The sequence below is a fragment of the Indicator indicator genome, chromosome 12 (genome assembly GCF_027791375.1).
Source record: "Indicator indicator isolate 239-I01 chromosome 12, UM_Iind_1.1, whole genome shotgun sequence".
In the NCBI taxonomy this organism is placed as follows: domain Eukaryota; kingdom Metazoa; phylum Chordata; class Aves; order Piciformes; family Indicatoridae; genus Indicator; species Indicator indicator.
In genome coordinates, this window is record NC_072021.1 from 23,515,556 (window position 1) to 23,535,311 (window position 19,756).

At 48.6% G+C, this 19,756-nt stretch overlaps 1 protein-coding gene across 1 annotated transcript in view; it reads left to right on the top strand.

The window, feature by feature from the left end:
• The first annotated feature begins 12,180 nt into the window (after nt 1-12,180).
• Nucleotides 12,181-19,756, top strand: part of RHPN1 (rhophilin Rho GTPase binding protein 1) — a 37,539-nt gene continuing 29,963 nt past the window's right edge. The window contains exon 1 of the mRNA XM_054385467.1: nt 12,181-12,282. Coding sequence (XP_054241442.1) covers nt 12,181-12,282 — 102 coding nt within the window. The remainder of the gene's footprint in view (nt 12,283-19,756) is intronic.

Sequence of the window (19,756 nt, forward strand, 5' to 3'; positions counted from 1 at the left end):
TGGCTTTTTCTCCTTGATTTTTTGGCTTTTCTCTTTCCCTAACACATCTCCCTTCCCTGCCTCATCCTCCTTTATCTCCTGCTCAACCTCTGCACTCTGGGTCTCCCTCCATCCTTTATCCCCTTTCTCATCCACATCCTCTTCCTCCTTCTTTACTCCTTTTCCACCCTCACTTCCCTTCCCCACTCCATCTCTCTCCTCCAGTTCATCTCCAACTCCTTTCTTATTTGTCTCCTCCAGTTCTTCCCCCTCTTCCAACATCTTTTCCTTCTTTATTTTCTTCTTCTTCCTCATTTTCTCTATCTCCTCCATTTTCACCTTCTTGTGCTTCTCTGCTTTCCCCTTCTCCTGCTTCCCCTCCCTATCACCCTGGATGCTGTTGCTGCTCCTTTGCTTGACTCTGCCCTGTTCTCCTGCCCTGCTCGTGGCATCACCATCACCCCACTTCTTCTTGTTGAGGTCCTTAAACACATCTCTGTGGCTTTCCTCAAATCCATCCTTCCTCCTCCCTCCCTTTCTCACCAATTCCTTTTTCTTCTTTTCCTCTTGTGTCTTCTCCCTTTCCTCTTTTGAGTCTTGAGCATCACCTTGCTGCTTAGGGACACAGAGGTCCAGCTCCTTCTCCTCACCTTCCCTCACTGTAATGATCCCCACATCCATCTCAAGAGCCTCAGGCTCTCCAGAGCAGGATGCAATCATACCAGCAACACCATTGCTTGACTTTGGGACATGTGGGAAACATCCAGAGGGGGAAAAAGATTGAACCTGGGAAAGAAAAGTGATTATCCCAGAGCCCAGAGGCATGAAGGAGGTGGTTCATGCAGGATTTGGTCTGGGGATGGTGGATCCCCATGGCTTTCCTACCCCAGTTCCAGCCTTGGTGTCTGAGAGCTGCTGTCCTGTTGTGGGTCCTGCCCTCTTGGGTTTGCATTGTGACCTACAAGAGAAGCAAAGCTACTTCTCACCTATTGGTGAGCACCACCCTCCACTTCTTACATGGAAAATTAGGGGATTGCTCCCAAAATGAGTCCTTCTTTCCCTCCAAGTGCAAGACTTTGTGTACTGTGACAAATGGAGATCTACCAAAGCAGCAGTGACTGTCTTTGTAGGAACAGGCTGTAGCTTATGGGAGGAAGAAGCTGAAAATCAGCAGAACCAAAAGGTCTCCAGACCAAATGGGGGAGGCCTCAAGGAAGGGTGAGAAGGAGACAGGTTTGCAGGATTTAGCAGCAGCAACTGAAAGCAGCACATAGGTGGCATTGTGGACACACTGGATGAGGAGATCTTGTGTTGGGACACATCTTTTGGGACTGTGGAGACAGGCTCTGCCACTCCCCTCCCAAGAAGGCAACCTGAGCATTGGTACAACGGGGAAGGACATGGCCTCATTGTTGCAACAAGCTGCAGGACAAGGAGTATCTGATTCCATGACCTCCACCATGAGCCATATGCATGGAAATTTCTCCTAATGTCCACCTAAACCTCCCCTGGAACAACTTGAGGACATTTCCTCTTGTTCTATCACTTGTAACTTGGAAAAAAACAATCCCCACCTGGCTCCAAACTCCTGTCAGAGACTTGTAGAGAGCAAGGCTGGGTCCCCTCAGCTTTCTTTTCTCCAGACTGAACAACCCCAGGTCCCTCAGCTGCTCCTCACCAGAGCTGTTCTCCAGACCCTTCACCAGCTTCATTCTCCTTCTCTGGACATGCTCCAGCACCTCAATGTCGTTCTTAGCATGAGGGCCCCCAAAAGTGAACCCAGGATTCAAAGTGTGACCCCATCACTGACCAGTACAGGGGGACAATTCCTGCTCAGGCCCTGCTGGCCACACTCTTGCTGAGCCAAGCCAGGATGCTGGTGGCTATCTTTGCCACCTGGACACACTGCTGGTTCATGTTCACTCAGATCTAACACACTTGGGTTCTTTTCCACCAGGTATTTTCCAGCCACTATTCCCCAAGCCTGGAGTGTTCATGGAGTTGTTGTGACTCAAGTGCAGGCCCTGGCATTTGGCCTTCTAGATTGGGTTTGCATCTCCACAGGGTTGAGGTAATGGTGTGCCCCTGCCCACAGGGAAACTTGGGGCTGTCCCTGTTGGGTCATTGTCAGCTCCCAACTGAGAGAGATGCTCTTCAGGCTACAGAGCACCATATTCCCAGCTTGTGATCAGTACCACCAAAAAAAAAAAAAAAAAAAAAAAAAAATCAAACACAAGGCATGATGATGGTGGTCATTCAAGCCAGCAAAGTCAGAGCAGAAGATGAAAGGCAACCAAACCCCACTCCTCCAGTCCCAGGCAAGCTTGTGCTGAGACCCATCGTCTGCCTCTCCTCACTCTTAGCATCCTTTGAGTAGGATCAGTTTGTAAGCATGGTGTCCTGCCCTCATGCTATCCAGGAAGGAACTGGGAAGCCAAGTTCTTCCATCCTAGAGGGTAGTGACATCTCTCCTGACCATCCAGGAGAGCACAAAGAAGAGCAGAAGCACCATCTCTGCTTTCAGCCAAAACATTCTACAGAGGGAAAGGGAGATTTTGGACCCATTTCTCAAAGCACCTGGTGCTTTGAGGAGAGAGAAGTCTTTGATTCTGTTTGGGATGGAGACAGCAAGTGTCCAAAAAACCAAGGACAGGATGATTTTTCCAGGCATCTGGAGAACACATTACACAATCCCCACTAAAGTCATTAGGGCAAACAGCCCTGCAAAACATGCTCAGCCCTTCCAATCTCATTAGCAGCCAAGCACCACCAGATTCATGACTCAGAAGGCAAAGTCCTGCCACCTTTTTGGGCTCAGCTCCTTCCCCAAAAGGTCTTATTAGAGGCCTCTTACTGGACATGAAAGCCCCTGCCTCTAAGACCAGAGAGGATTAGCCTGCTAAGTGACAACTTTATGAATTCAAGCTTCCTATCTCTGTCCAGATCTAGCATGGGATGAGAGAATGAAACAGCCTTTTCCCAGGCTTTGGGAGGTTAGTTGTCCCCACCAGCATTTCCCTACCGCCTACCTGCCTATTTATGTAGGTATGTGCATCTGAGTGGTCATGTCCTGCTGACTCTAGCATCACTGGGGAGGTTGGATGGGGCCAAGAGCTTCCCTCTCCACCCTCAAATCTAAGGATGTGGCCTCAAATTCCACATATGATGTTTTCTGCAAACTTTAAGGACACTGAAGGCACCAGGACATGGCTAAGATGCCCAGAGAAGGCATCAGCAGCAGAGGGATCTCAGGAGGCAAAACCCAGGGCTGTGCAACACCATGGCAAGAAGAGAAAAGACAAATTTCCAGTTTTCTGGGCAACAAAAAAAGCATCCAGGAAGTAGCTGAACTTACCTTGAAGAGTCTTTTGGCTGCACTGATGGCCCTTGGTAAAGGACTGATTGAGTCTCCTCCTAAAAGATATTAACAGTGTTAACCTGGAAGAGGTTAGCTGATGCAGGTACCCCAACAGAAGCATCACCCCTGAGCAACTACCCAGCCCCTGTGATAGCCATCAGCCAGGCCACAATATCCATGTCCCATTGACATTGCCTTGCCCTTCCTTAGCCACCCTAGCTAGAAACCAGGAGCACAAAATGGCCAGCTTGTCCAACCACAAGGAGATCCTTGAGGTGTTTTTCAGTTAAGAAATCCTTATCTTACTTCCAACAACACTGAGAAAGTATTTTGTGGAGCAAACATACGAAAACTGTCACCTCTCCCCAACCATCATCCTCATTAAATGAGTTGCTGCTGTCAGGGAACAGCAGAAGGGATAGGAGGGCCCCACCACAAAGATTCCTCACATGGTAGCTTATGTGCACCCACACCAGCTTGGTCCTTAGAAGATTAAAGGACCCATGTAGCAGATGGTGAAGGGGAAAGAGAGGTGAGGGACAAAGTCACAGGGTAGGAAGTAAAACAAGGGTGAACAAAAGGCAAGGAGAAAAAAGTGTAGGGAAAGCATAGGGAAAATGAGGACAGGACCTAGAAGAAAGGTGCTCAGCTGCAGGAGGGTCAGACAAGATGACTTTTGAGGATCCCTTCCAACCTGATACATTCTATAATTCTATGAAAATGAGCTCAGCAGGGACTCAGTGCCCCAAGACATCACCCATGGTGGCCACCATAAATACTGTCACACTGCACAGTTGTTTTCAAAGCCAAGTTCTTCTGCTGCTGGCCATGCAAGGCTACATCCAAGCACACAGTTCCCTGAAACCCATCTCAGCTTCACCTGATCCTTGCCCAGGCTCTCATTAAAAATTCCAACTTCCCCAAGTTTCTCTTTCGAAGGCTTTCAAAAGGAGGCCAAAACCACACAGGGATAGTTCTTGAAAGCTGGTACTGGGAAGCTTCTGGGTTAATTCATTAAGAGGGAAAAAAATTGAGTTAATTATAGGTTGGTTGTGGCAAATAAAGACTTTGGTTCTCTGGGAATACGCTCTCTCTCCTATTCACAATCCTTCAGCCACCACCAAACGTCAGGTTAGTCAATTCAAGAGCAGGCAGCTAGGACCTCCCCCCAAAAACTCCTGCATGCAAATGTCTAGTGCTTATATTTGGAACACCAAGACATCAACCCTAGGAAGCTTTGGGAGGTTTCAAGGTTGCAGTTCTGGTTCCATCCATCCAGGAGAGTTTGCTGATGTTTCAGAAACTGATTTTGCAAGAGGGATAGAGGCTCACCATAGGGAAGGGTAAAAGCATCTGTGCCAGGATCTGTGCTCTCCAGCATCATCCAAGCACAACAGTGAAGACCAAATGCCTCAGGAAGGGATGTTGTCAGGATGAGATCAGTGTCAGTCTTGTGCTTGGGAAATGATGGAGTCACCCATGAGAACAGCTCTTCAGAGAAGGATTTCAGGGTATTGGCAGGTGAAAAGTTAGACAGGAGTTGGCAATGGGTGCTCACAGCCCAAAAAGTCAATCCCATCCTGGGTTGATCCCCAGCAGTGTGGGCAGCAAGTGGAGGGAGGGGATTCTGCCCCTCTGCTGAGGCCCCACCTGCAGTGCTGGGGCCAGCTCTGGAGCCCTCACAGGACTTGGATCTGTTGGAGCAGGGCCTGAGGGGGACATGGAAATAGGGGGGGTCTGAGGGGGGAGGCTGGAAGCCCTCTGCTGTGAGGCCAGCCTGAGAAAGTTGGGATTGTTCAGCCTGGAGTAGAGAAGGCTTGATGGAGACCTTCTGATGGTCTTTCAGTACTTAAAGGGGATGGTAAGGAAGCTGGGGACAGACTTTTTTATTAGTCTCTGTTGAGACAAGAGGTGATGGTTTTAGACAAAAATAGGGAGATTTAGACTAGAGAGGAGGAAGAATTTTGCTGTGATGAAGGTGGTGAGACCCTGGCCCAGGACAGCAAGAATAGTGATAGCTGCCCCATCCCTGGAACCATTCCAGGGGAGGTTGTTTGGGGCTCTGAGCAACCTTGCTCTAGTTGCAGATTGTCCCTGCTGATTGCTCAGGGGTTGGACGAGATGAACTTTGAAGGACCCTTCCAATCCAAGCCATTCTATGATTCCATGTCTTGATACTCTGTGTTACTCTTGATCCAACACCAAAATGTGATTCAATGCCACAGACATCTGAGCTTCAGACAATTTGCTCTTTAATTCAAGATGGTCAAAAGATCCCTTTCAGGGGCTTGCACATAACCACAAGCTCTGAACCTGCTCTGGCAGAGGGGTTGGACTAGATATCTCCAGATACCCCTTCCAATCCCCACCATTCTGTGACACCATCCTCACAGCTCCCTTGAGAACAAACCACATGAGTGCTCCTTAGTCCTTTGATAGAAAGGCCACTACATACCGATCCAGATGCAGTTCCCTCCCCTGCTTGGATCACATCCTGCAGGCTTGATCTGAGACCTTGCCCTTCTGCAGCCTCTTGCTTTAGGGAGCTTCTTGGCCAAAAAAGAGACAGAGAAGGAAAACAATTTTTTTTCCAGTTAAAAACCCTTTTTTGTAATCAAAGCAACCCAAGGAGAAGACAGTTGGATGTGAGTCTTGTGGACAGTTCCTGGGTGAACTCTGAAGGGGAACACCAGCCCTGAAGCTTCCATCTCCTCCCTGGCTGCTATCATCAGCCTCCATCCAGCCAAGGAGTTACCTGCTGATGATGTTTTCCTGCAGTGGCTTCTCTTTCATCGTGGGTGATTTCTTCTTTTCTTTTACCACAGAGGGCTGTGCACCAGTAGAGAGCTGTGTAAGAGAGAAGTTCATGGTTTGATGTCCATGAAACAGTTGGGACGGTCACAAGTGTCATCCCAATGCCCAGGCATGGAGAAGGCTGTCTGGTACCTGGACCATGCATGGTGTTTCCTCTGGCTCCTTCTTCACAGCCTTTCTCCTAGGTGCCTTTGGCAGCTCCTGACCCTTCCCTGACTCACTCCTTCGCTTCCTGGGGACAAGAGCAAATTTGTCCCACCAAGATCAAGCAGGCAAAACATGCAGCAAACCCCTTGATCGTGGAAATAGGCCATGGCTTGACGCCCCACTGCCTAACCCTTATGTGCAGGGGCACCAAAAAAAAAAAAAGGCTCCCAAAAGTAAATTTGGAGGAAATTCTCAGCTGACCATTTTAGGGCTGAGCTGCCCAACAGAACCAGCTGCATCAAGAATAATAACATAATGCTGGAGGCCACCCAACCCCCCTTGCCATGACTGATGGTACCCACCTGCTGCTAGTATTCTTCACCCCACCAGCTTTTGAGAACTCCATGGGTCTGTCATCCACTCAGTTTCCAAGATGTGACATAGAGTTAAGGCAACATCCCCAAGGATGACCACTGCAATAAGATGGAGACAGACTATAGCCAGTAGCACTCAGGTTTTGCTCTGAGGAGAAACCCCAGTAGATGCTTGCTCTACAGCTCAACACTGATATTTGCAGATACCCACAGTGTTAAGCTCAGCTTTAACAAGGACCCAAGCAGAGCTTGGTTGGGGGTGGTCAATTAAAACTGCTGCTAAAATAAATTGTTCCCCCCATATAGTCTAGGAACTGACATCTCCAGTTAGGTAGATGGTGATTGTGTGTTATGGTGGATTTGCACCCTCAGAGCAGCCCAGGGTGTTATCCAGGTCCTCATTACACCCAGAAAGCCACCAAAATGGAACACAATAAAGCACAACAACAACAAAACCCAAACAAGACAAACACACACAAAAAAAGCCAACAACCAAAAATCCCCCAAAACCCAAACCAAAACCCCACAAGCACAAAAGCACAAAACTTATTTACTGTCCCCAACAAAGAAGACAGCTGGACCACCATCATCCAACTATTTTCTCTCCTTCTCATGGCTGAAGTAATCAGACCCCTCACATTACTGCTCCTCCTGGAAACTCAGATCTTCAGAAGATGGATGAAATAAAGACCAAATTCAAACAACACCAAGGTGTTCCCCATCCATGAAGGACCTTGAACCAATGAGCTAAAAATAAAAAGGGACTTGCCAAGGAGATAAGATAAGCTACAAAACACCATGACACAACCTGCAAGGAGCAGAGAACACACTGAAGATCTCCAGATTTGACCAGACTTTACCAAGCTATGAACACACACAGCTGCTGATGGGGACCACACTCACTCAACACAAGGGTGAAATGCTCCCTCAAAGCCACCCAGATTAAAGACCTCATTTCTTACCCAGCTGCCTCTCTGAAGGCAATGCCCCTTTGCAGGCAGCTTATTTAAAGTCTCCCTCAAGCCTGAATGGAGGTTCCCAGCCCCAGATGCACCCTGGGAAATTAAATTTTAGCCCAAAAGATGAATTTGAGAAGAACTTCTAAGCCAGGATCTTCTTGGCACAGAACACCTGCTAGGTGACAAGTGCTTTGTGTGGCTCAGGGGGAGGATGAGCCAGATAAACCCAGGGTATGAAAATCTCCCTTCCAGGAGACATCCCCCTGCCAGGAGATGATTAAACTAGTCCCCAAATCCAGCCTTTCTCAGGTGCTTCTTACCCATCAGAGCCCCACCGTTGGATCTGGAGATGTCTTTGAACCTAGACCCTGGGTGAAGAGATGAAATCCTGCAAGGTGCTCTGGTCCATAGCTCTGATCCTGAAGCACTCACATACACACACCCCCCTGCCGCCTTGTTCACGGAGCTGAGCCTATTGCTCTCACCTGGCCTAATTGGCACCAAGAGCCTCAAGCCAGCTGAGACTGCAAATGATCACAACCTGCTACAAACGGGGTCACAGGGGCTTTGCACAGAGTGAAGCAGCAGCAGCAGCACAAGAAGGACGTGGACCTGTTGGAGCAGGGCCAGGGGAAGACATAGCAATCAGACCAGACACAGATCAGAGGGCTGGAACTCCTCTGCTGTGAGGACAGGCTGGCAGACTTTGAGTTGTTCAGCCTGGAGAAGAGAAGGCTCCAGGGAGACCTTCTGGTGGCCTTTCAGGACTTAAAGGAGGCTATAGGAAAGATGGGGATGGACTTTCTACCAAGGCCTGTTGTGACAGGATGAAGAGTGATGGTATGAAACTAAAAGAGTGAGATTTTTGGACTAGAGAGAAGGAAGACTTTTTTTCACTGAGGGAGGTGAGCCCCTGGCCCAGGTTGGGTAAAGAGGTGGGAGATGACCCCATCCCTAGAACCACCCCAGGTCAAGCTGTCTGGGGCTCTGAGCAACCTGCTCTAGTTGCAGATGGCCCTGCTGACTGCAGGGGGGGTTGGAATAGATGAGATTTGAAAGTCCCTTCCAACCCATTCTATGATTCTGCAAAACAGTCTTTTCCCTCAAAACGTTGGATTTTGGGACAACCAATGCACTGCCCCGCACAGAGGTCCCTAACCATGGTGAGTAGCGGGGCCACACATTCCCTTGGGAAGATGCCGCCCAGTTTGCGGCTGGGAGCGGAAACCCTTGGAGGCAGGGCTGGCTCTGGGAAAGCCTCTTTGATCCTTCTTGCACCAGCCAGGGCAAAGGCATCCAAGCCACCTTTCTTGCTGGATGAGTAAAAGTTGTCAAGGGATGGGATCCAGCCCCAGGGCAGGGAGCAGGAAAGGACAACATCATGCTGGGGCTTGTTTGCTCTCAGCCACCTTCTGACACGCTTGGGGCCAGCATATATTTGAGTTTCTTTCATTTTCACCCCAGGTTCCACACAGATTTATTCAACCTTGATGATTGGTACAGGTTTCTTCCACACCAGTTGGGATGTTCACGATGGGAAAAAATGATAATGGGTGAGATGGGAGAATCCAATCTTGACTTAAACCAGCTTCATCCTGCCCAAGCACGGTTTGGGTCAAATCTCTTAAAAAAGGAATTTAAAATATTTTAAATACTTTGTATATATTTTCCATCTTCATAGTGAGGAGATAGGATCAGGATGGTTCCATCTAGTGCTCTGCAGTAGGGAAGCTTGGCCCATCCTTGGGGGAAACCATATGGTGACAACATGGTTTAAATAGTGATCACAGAATGGCAGGGGTTGGAAGGAACTTCTGGAGATTGAGTCCAAGGGAAGTTCACCTAGAGAAGGTCACCCTGCAAGACATCTAGGAAGGTTTGAGTGTCTCCAGAGATAGAGACTCCACCACCTCTCTGGGCAAATTTTGTTATGTAGTCCAGCAGTTCCTTTTGGTCAGGGAAATCCAGGAGGGAGAGAAAATACTGGGCACTGGTGAGGCTGAATCCTGGGTTCAGTTTTGGGCCCTTCACTCCAAACAGGACACTGAGGTGCTGGAGCATGTCAAGAGAAGGACAATGAAGCTGGTGAGGGGTCTGGAGAATAGGTCTTGCGAGGAGCAGCTGAGAGAATTGGGGTTGTTCAGCCTGGAGAAAAAGAGTCTGAGGGGAAACCTTCTGGCTCTCTACAAGTCCCTGGAAGGAGTTTGGAGCCAGGTGGAGGGTCAGCCTCTTCTCCCTAATAACAAGTGAAGACCAAGAGGAAATGGTCTCAAGTTGCACCCGGGGAGGTTTCTTCATGGAAAGGTTTGTGCAGCCCTGGTTCCGGTTGTCCAGGGCAATGGTGGAATCCCCATCCCTGAAAATGTTCAAAAGCCATGTAGATGTGATGCTGAGGGAAATGTTTTATTGGTGAACTCGACAGGGTTGAGTTAATGGTTGGACTTGATGAACTTGAAGATCTTTTCCAACCTTAATGTTTCTGTGATTCTATGATTTTAACACAGTCCCTTCTCCAAGATGATCTTACCATCCTTGAAACTTCAACAAGGAAAAACTGTTTCCCTTTGGATCCACCACACCTAAGCTTTGATCTCACGAACTTCATGATGGAAATGAAGCTAGCTCCTGGTGAAAATTGGCTCGATATGGCTGGGAAAGGTAAAAAAAAATTATATATATATATATATTCTTTATTTTATGTTTGGTACAGGAGCAGCATCTAATAGGTATAGCAGGGCAAGGGCAGGGCAGTTCCAGATGTTGCAGAGCTGCTCTGGCAGCTGTCACCATCCAGATGTTGGAGTGTTTTTAGAGAAGAGGAGTGATGCACCCAAGGTGTCACACAGTGGGGAGAACCTGGAGAACAGCATTGGACCAGAAAGCAGCTGCCTGAGGTGGGGGATCGAGGATGGGTTTTGCTTTGCTGCTCCCACCACAGCAGCCCAGATGTTGCACGGGGAAGCAGTGGACAGGACAGGGGTTTGGGGATTGTAGGAGCTGGGGAGAGCCCCGATGTGGCTGGGAAAAGGGATTCCTCAGATTGGGGTGGGGCGATCTGGTTGGAGGTGATGTCCACATACGAATGTGGCGGAGGCAGCATCCAAATAGGAGGGAGACGTCTGACCGGAGGTGGGGTTGATCCAGATGTGGCTAGGGGGGCGTCTGATTGGAGGTTGGCTCGTCCAGGTGTGACTCGGGTGGGTGTCTGTTTGGCGATGGTGTCGTCCAGATGTGGACGAGGTGGGGGGAGCACTCAGATAAAGGAGGATTCTGGTTGAGAGGCAGATTCGTCCTGATGCGGCTGGGGGGAGCGCCGAGATAAGAAACGCTTCTGATTAAAGGTGGCCTCGTCCAGATGCATCGGGGGGGTGAGTCTGTTTGGAGATGGTGTCGTCCAGACGTGTGGCTGGGGGAAGGGTCTGTTTATAGGTGACGTCATCCAGATGTGGACGGGGAGAAAACGCCAGTTAAAGGACGCTTCTGATTGGAGGCGGACTCATCCAGATGTGCCCGGAGGAGGGGCGATTCTCACTGTAACTGGCTCCCTGCAGCCGTGCCCCAGGCTGAGGATTCCGTTCGCTCCCCAGCGGTGCCCATGGCAAGGGCACCGTCGCCCCACCCCTCCCGTGACGTCACGGCGTTCTCATTCCCTCTGTTGCCAATAGCGACAGCCCCTGGGCCCCGCCCCGCCCCCCTTCTGCCTCCCTCCCTTCGCCTTTCCTCTCCCGCTCTTCCATTGTACAATATCGCCGCCCGTCAGCTCCATCCCTGTCTTCTATTGGTCATAGTCGCTCTCCGCCCCGCCCTCCACCCTGCTTATGCCCCCGCGCGGCCGCTGCTCGTTCCCGGCTGGTAGCGCCTCGGCGGCGGGGCCGTGAGGGGGCAGCGAGGGGTGAGCGGGGCTGAGGTGGGGGGGGACAGTGATTTTTTTTTTTTTTTTTTTTTGAGGGGATCCAAGAGCTTCATTCAGCTCGCGGGAGGTGGATTGTAGTGTGGGGGGATTTGCCGTCAGCTGGGGCATCACTGTGGGAGGGGTTTGAAAGGGGTGACCCCCGGCTGGAGGAGTTTGGCAAGGTGGGGTTGTATCCCCACCAGTTCTATAAGAACGGTTTGCGGGGATTTCTCCATCCCCTTCCTCATCAGGGGTAGCTCCAAAAGGGTGTCTGTGGCGTTTAACTCGCCCCTATCCTCCATCTGGGGTAGCTCTAAGTGGGGGAGTCTGTGGGATTTGTCCTCCTCCCCCCACCTAGGGTAGCTCTAAGGGTCTGTGGGGTTTTACCCCTCTATCGGGGTAGCTCCACGGAGGAGGGGGGGTGGGGGGGAGTGAGGGAGGAATGTTGTTGGGGGTTTAAGTTCCCCCGCAGGACAGGACTGCACTCTGATCCTCCCCTTCTGGGGGCAACTAGTTTGTGAGGCTAGATCGGGAGAACTACAGTAGCCCAAAGGGTGACCACCAAGCCCCAGAGCCACCCTGAGAGGTCAAGCAGGAGACTCCCACCTCCAGCTGTGGGCCCACCCCTTTCAACCCTTGGATGCTGCACCCCTGGAGATGATGCCACCTGAGGAGGAGAGCCCGGACGGTGGTGGGACAGGAGACAAAGACAGTGGTCTTGTCTTCCTGCAAGCCCTGAAGAGCGGCAGCACCCGGAAGGTGAGACACAGTTGGTGGGGTGCCATGGGGTGGGCCGTGCACCCAAATAATGCACTATGGGGCAAGGTGCCCAGGTCGGGTCTGTAGAATTGTATAATGCTTTGGATTGGAAGGGACTTTAAAGATCATCTAGTTCTAAACCTGCTGCCATGGACAGGGACTCCTTCCTCCAGACCAGGCTGCTCAAGACCTCCACTTCATGGGGGTTATGATCTCCATGGATGGGGGTGCAGATTCATCCTGGTTATCAAACCATGCTGGAGGTGCCAAGTCATGGCAGGGAGTTGATTGGTGAAGGGTCTAGTGTGTGACATGCAGTAGAAACATGTCCAGTAGCTCATCCATAAACCTTACACAACTATCCTGTAGCTCATCATCTCTTAAACTCCACTCTATCTCATCTTCTGCTGGCTTCATTTACAGTGACTCCTTTTATCCAAATTTTCCTATATATTTTGTCTTTTTGTCCGTTTTGCCCATAAGAAGGTGGCCCAATCCATCCCTCCTTTCATCCTCAGGGGTACCAAGGTGGATATTGCTCCCTGACACATTTCACCCCCAGGATATACCCACAAGGAAGGAGGGTGCAGTGGCTCTGTGTGGGAGATGGGGCTGATAGCTTCGCTGGCGTCACTTGTTTAATTAGTAACAGCAAGGTGAAACCAACAGGGATTGTCCTCAGGCTGCCACCGTCCCTGCTGGGCATCCCTTGGGTGTCAGTGTGAGCTCTTGGGCTTCAAGAGGCTTTAAAACATGCTGCTTATAGCAAGAAAACAATGGCTAAATGTTAATTTTGGGGACTGTTTAAGTATGGCTCCCGTTAGGTTTGTCCCCTGGGAGCAGGATTTATAAAACCTATAGTGATCTGACCCTGTAGTGAGTTGACCCTGTAATCTGATCTCTTCCTCCAACTCTATAATTTCCAAAACTTGTTCTTCAGCAGAGAGCTGCCTCCCTGCAGCCCTTTGGCAAAAATAAACAACACCTAAACAAACAAATCCTACAACTAAAACCTAACAGGCAGCCCCATTAAAAAGCAACCTCCCCAAAAGACCCATTAAAAAAGCAACTCACTAAAAGACACCCAGAAAAAAGAAAAAAAAGCCCCACCAAAAATCAAAAGCATCCTCCCCCTTCCCCCCCAACAAACCAAAAACCCCAGCAAATGAAAACAATATAAAAAAAATCCACCCTGCCAAAAAGAAGCCCACTCAACCCACCCAAAAAGCAAGACTCAGCCAGGTTGTGGAACTGATTTTTAATCCTGAGATTGCAAAGTCAAGGATCAATCTGATCTTGAAGTCACTTGAGCTTGACCTCCTTGAGTGGAGCTGAAGAGGTTGCAACCTTAAACCAGGTTGGCATCGACCCATGGTCTTGTTGAAATAGCAGGTGCTGCTTGTAAGGGAGGAGCAACAGGACTTCTGTTCCCCAATTTCTTCTGGGTACAGACACCATTTCCCTTTCAGAAGCCATTAGTTTACTCTTCCTTGATCTACCAGAGGGTAGCGTGGGGGAGAAAAACAGGAAAATATTGCAAAGCTCTAGTGAGGGGGGATCTGGCAGCAGATTTGCAACATCTGTCATGACATGATTACTCTTCTTAATTAAACCCCCCCATGACTAGGCTTCCTTTTATTGCTATCAGTTTTTTATTAAGCAGACACTACCAAGATAGCTTCTTCTTGAACACTCTGGAAGTGTTCAAGACCAGATTGGACAAGACCTTGAGCAATTTGGTCTGGTGGAAAATGTCCCCCCCTTCATGGCAGTGGCATTGGAACTAGATAGAATCATAGAATTGTTTTAGTTGGAAAAGGCCTCTAAGATCATTGAGTCCAACCATTGACCTAATACCACTGTGGCCATTAAACCATGTCCCAAAGTGCCATGTCCATACATTTCATGAACAAATTCCCTGGGCTGCCTGTTCAAATGCCTGACCACTCTTTCAATAAAGAATTGTTTCTTCATACCTGATATAATTTCAGGCCATATCCTCTTGTCCTATCTAGGCTTGACCTCCTTGAGTGGAACTGAAGAGGCTGCAATGTTAAACCAGGCTGGCATTGATGCAGGGTCCTGTTGAAATAGCAGGTGCTGCTTGTAAGGGAGGAGCAACAGGACTTTTATTCCCCAATTTCTTCTGGTGTCTTGGTAGACACCAACTTCATGATCTGTGGACTTGCTGATCTTAAAGGTCCCTTCCAAGCCAAACCGTTCTGTGATTGTAGTTGTGTATTTTTCACCTTGAGACTATCAGGGGCTGTTGGTGTGGTCATTGCATGTTTGCTCCTTCAGGGGATCACAAAGGCTTCTGTGATGGTGACTTTTTTGGGACTAGATTCATAGAATCATTTAGGTTGAAAAAGACCTTAACAATCATCAAATCCAAGCATTGATGTGGATGTTGTGTGTTTACTCTTCATAGAGGATCCCAAAAGATGTTGTGATGGTGACCTTTTGGACCTGGAATCATAGAATCACAGAATCATTTTGGTTGGAAGAGACCTTGAAGATCATCAAGTCAGTAGTATCTGGACTCAGGACAAATGGGGAATAGAAGTCCTGCTACTCCTCCCTTACAAGCAGCACTTGCTATTTCAGCAAGACTCTGGGTCAATGCCAACCTGGTTTAAGGTTGTAACCTCTTCACTCTGTTCAAGGAGGTCAAGCTCAAGTGTCTTCAAGATCAGATTGATCCTTGACACTGCAATCTCAGGGTAAAACCAGCTTCAGAACCTTGCTGAGTCCTTCCAACCAAAATGATTCTGTAGTTCTATGAATAAACCTAACACTGTCAAGTGTACCACTAAGCCATGTCCCTCAGGACCACATCTCCCTGTGTTTTAAACCCCTCTAGGAATGGGGACTCCACCACTTCCCTGGGCAGCCTGCTCCAGGGTTTGCCAACTTTTTTGGGATAGAAAGTTTTCCAAATATCAGTTTTATAACATCTGTTTCCTGCTGGCACCTTGCCCTTCTCTCATGATACCTCCCACAGCATCCCAGAGCAGTTTCACACTCTTAAAATTCAACTTCTGGGTGCAAGTTTTGCTGTTTAAAAGCCTTCAATCTCCAATCTTTTTGTTTTGGGGATTCCCCCCTTCCCCCTTGTTTTATTTTTCCTTCCTCTTGTTGAATCCATCAGCCAATAGTGAGGGCACTTTGTTGGGAAATGTAAAACCTTAATCCTCAGCTCATTTGTTAAAAGGCTGTGTGATGTAACCATCTTCTCAATAAAAGGTTTTAGAGGTTTTAGCTGCTCCTGTCTCCCACAGGAAAAACAGCTTGCAGCCAGAGGGCTTCATCAGATTAGTTCCATGATAGGGATTTTTATATCTAACTAAACATTCAGGAAAGAAACAAAAATACTTGTTTGTGACCAGTTTTTTGTTTTGAAGCTCCAGTGAAATGCTCTTGGCTGAGAGGAGAAAGAAATTATCAATAATCGGCTAAAAAGGAGAATTTTCAAGCCTGCTTTTGTGTGTGGAACAGTTCTTAGGCTTTTGTTTTCCTCTCTCTCCCATGGCTAAACCAGGGTCACTTGGCTGCTTGTCCTGTTGTTGGCCTGACTCAAAAACACGTGGGCTGTAAAATAATCCCAGCTGACACATTGTCAGGCTGTGCTGGTGGTTAGTGGTGACCTGGACAGGATGGAGAGCTGGGTGAAAGGAATCTCATGATGTTCAACAAGGGCAGGTGTGGAGTCCTGCATTGGGGAGGAATTACCCCCTGCACCAGTACAGGTGAGGGGTGACCTGCTGGAGAGCAGCTCTGCAGGGAAGGACCTGGGAGTGCCAAAAAGACAAATGGTCTACTGAGGTGCACAAAGAGTGTGGCCAGCAGGTTGAGGGATGTTCTCTTCCCTCTCTACTCTGCCCTAGTGAGGCCACATCTAGAATACTGGGTTCAGATCAAGAGACAGAACTACTGAAGAGAGTCCAGGGGAGGCTATGAAGATGCTGAGGGGTCTGGAGCATTTCTATGAGGAGGAAAGGCTGAGAGCCCTGGGGCTGTTTAGCCTGAAGAAGAGCAGCCTGAGAGAGGATCTTTTCAATGTTCAGTAAGAGCTAGAGGGTGGGGGTTGAGAGGATGGGGCCAGATTCTTCTCAGTGGTAGCCAGCAGCAGGCACAAACTGGAACCCAGGAGGAGCTCTTTGCTGTGAGGGCACCAGAGCCCTGTAGCAGGCTGCCCAGAGAGATTGTGGAGTCTCCTCCTCTGGATAGATTCCCAACCCACCTGGACATTGTGTTCCTGTGCTGTGGGTGACCCTGCTTTAGCGGGAGAGTTGGTCTATATGATCTTCAGAGGTCCCTTCCAACCCCTACTACTGTGATTCAACAACAGCTCTGACTTAGCAATATAACTTTTTAGACCAGCCTGGCTGGTGCTTGACCTTCCCAAGCACTGATCTTTGGCTCTTCAGCCACCATCCCTGGTGTGGTTGAAGGCTTCCTGGCCAGAAGCTGTCTGGTTTTCCTTGTGCTCCTTTGTGTGCTGGTTTCTTTAATCTTGTCATGAGCATAGACTGGTGGTGCTGGAAGGGTTAGCCTGATTACTCGCTTGGTGAGTGCTGTAGGAGCTCACCACCCAGGGCTCAGTAAGATGACTCTGAAGAATGGGGGCTTTTAGGGTTAGCAACAAACCCAGTCCAGCATCAGCATGGCTTTGACACTGCCCGTGAATTCAGATCCTACCTAAAGGAGCTTCTCCTCTGGAATGGAGGACAGTTTGCACATGGGATGGCACATGGTGTCCAAAGGTTGCTGTGACTGTGCATCATGGCCCTCCTGGTTATCAGGTGTCAAACCAAGATATCTCAGGCTTGTTTTGTAGCCTTGATTGGCTTTGCCTTTGGCTCCAAGGGCTTTTATATTATACTTAGTTTCTTCTGACTGACAGTTCTCTGTGTGTATGGAAGGAGCACTTGGGGTGGCTTTTGTGGGAACTGCAAGGGTAGGATGAGGTGAGGTGGAGGAGAGTGTCACAGCAGAGCTCCTGCTATTTCATCTGAGAGGGTATTTATGCCCAGAGCAAGCAACCTCAGCAACTGGTTGGTGTTAGGAAACAAAGCAGCATTGGAAAAGTCATGGAATCATAGAATGCATTGGTTGTATGGGACCTTTAAGTTATCCAGTCCACCCAAGCTGCAGGGGCATCTTTAACTATATCAGGTTGCTCAGGGCTCCATCGAACCTGAATATCTCCAGAGATGGGGCCTCCACCACCTCTCTGGGCAACCTGTTCCAGTGTTCCACCACCCTCATAGTAAGGAACTTCTTCCTGATGTCCATTCTAAATCTACCCTGCCCCAGTTTCAAACCATTGCCCCTTGAGTTAAATCCCAACAGGTAGTCCAACAGAGTTGAACTTAACAGGTTGCCCAAAGAGGTGGTAGAAGCTCCGTCCGTGAAACATTCAAGGTCATATTGGACAGGACTATGAGCAACTTGCTCTAGTTGCAGACGTCCCTGCTGCTCAACCTTTACCTGGTCCCTTCCAACCCAAATTAGTTGATGATTCTATGATGTCAGCCATGCCACTTTGCATTGAAATTGAGTCCATGTTATTTGCCATGAGGTACCAGGACTGCAGTGAAGATGTGCAGTGCATGACCCTCATGATAAATTTTGGAGCAGATCATTTGATTTCCATCAAACCAAGTTATTTCCTCATTGAAAAAGGAGAGAGTGGTCAGGCATTGCAGTAGGTTGCTCAGGGAGACAGTGGACTGTCCATTAAAGAAACATGTGGACATATGGCACTTTGGGACATGGTTTAGTGGCCATGGTGGTGTTAGGTCAATGGTTCTACCTGATGATCTTAGAACTCTTTTCAACCAGAACAATTCTATGATTCTTAAGTTTCTTCTGTTATTCTGTGGCTGCTCTTCAGCTCCTCCAACTGGCAATAATCCTGGTGGTGACGGGTTACAGTTGGACTTGATTTTAAAGGTCTCTTCCAACCCTAATGATTCTATGAAGCCAATCTTAGAGGTGGCACAGCTTGGTCCATGCTTCATCAGGTGGGTTACGGAGCACCTCCTGTGAATCCAGCAAAGCTCTGAAGGTAGCTAGGACCTTTTACCTCAGTACCCATTGGTGCTCTAAATAGCTGGCAGCTTGTGTAGCTGTGAGTCTCACAGTCATCCTTTGATCACTTCATACGTTTAGGTTTTGCTTTTCCCCTGATTGCTTCCAGCAGCTGAGCTCCTGTTCTTCTAGCAGAAATGAAAGTGCAGAAATGAGTCCCTTTGTGCATGGCTCTGCCCTTTGGACTTGCTGGCATCCATCTCTTCCTGCAGCTAATGATTTTTTTGTCATTAGTGCAGGGAGGTGGTGGCCTGGTTTTGGCACTGAGGTCATAAGCAGTGCTCTAGGTGTGCCTTGTCACCCAAGACATATCAAGGCTTCATCTTCTTGTGCTTACTGGAGATACGAAGTGCAAAGTACACTTGGTGATCATCTCTAACTAATGTTCCCTAAGGACTTGCTTATACAAGAAAACCTTAACCACATAATTGCCCTGTTTAACACCCCAGATGGATGCTCCTGAGCTGGAAGAGGTGGTGGGGAGTTAACACCACCATTACATCATTGCAGATGTTCCCTTCAGAGATGAGGCTAGAGTTGACAAAAGCCTTCACGTCCCTCGAAGGGGATCTGTTTGTCTTGGCCTCCTCTGAGTGGGATCTTCTGGCTTCTCTTGTCTTCCTTATGTGGAAGCATTGGTTGAGGACTTTCCATAATGTTGTCATGCTGAGGATTGAACTCAATGTTAGTTGGCAGATGTCTTCTGAGCATGAAATGATCTTGCTATAATCATTCTGTCTGTAATCCTGCTTTGTCAGAGGCAATAAACTTCAGAGCTGGACACAAGTCATATAACTTAATGACCCTTTGCTCATTTTCGTGGCTGTCCTCTGTGTACTAGACAATTTATGGCCTCTTACTGGAAGATCTATGTGCTCACTTCTGTGCAAAAAGCTTTGAACCAGGAAGGAAAAGAACCCTCGTGTTCAACCTGGCCACTTCTTAAGCACCTGATTTTACTGTAGTATTGAATCATAGAATGGACCTCTTAAAAGTCATCTAATCCAACCCACCTTCAGTCAGCAGGGACATCTTTAACTAGAGCAGGTTGCTCAGAGCCTCAAGCAAGCTGACCTTGAATGGTTCCAGGGATTGGGCATCTACCACCTCTCTGTGCAGCCCAGGCCAGTGTCTCACAATTTTCATTGTAAAAAATGCTTTCATCTATCTGGTCTAAATCTTCCTCTTTTAGTTTCAAACCATCACCCCTTGTCCTGTCACAACAACTACTTGTGAGATACTGGTTGGGTTGGATGGGGCTCTAAACAACCTGCTCTAGTTGAAGATGTCCCTACTTGCTGCAGGGGTGTTTGACTACATGACCTTTAAAGGTTTCTTCCAACCCAAACCATTCTGTCATTCTGTGATTCTGTCACTG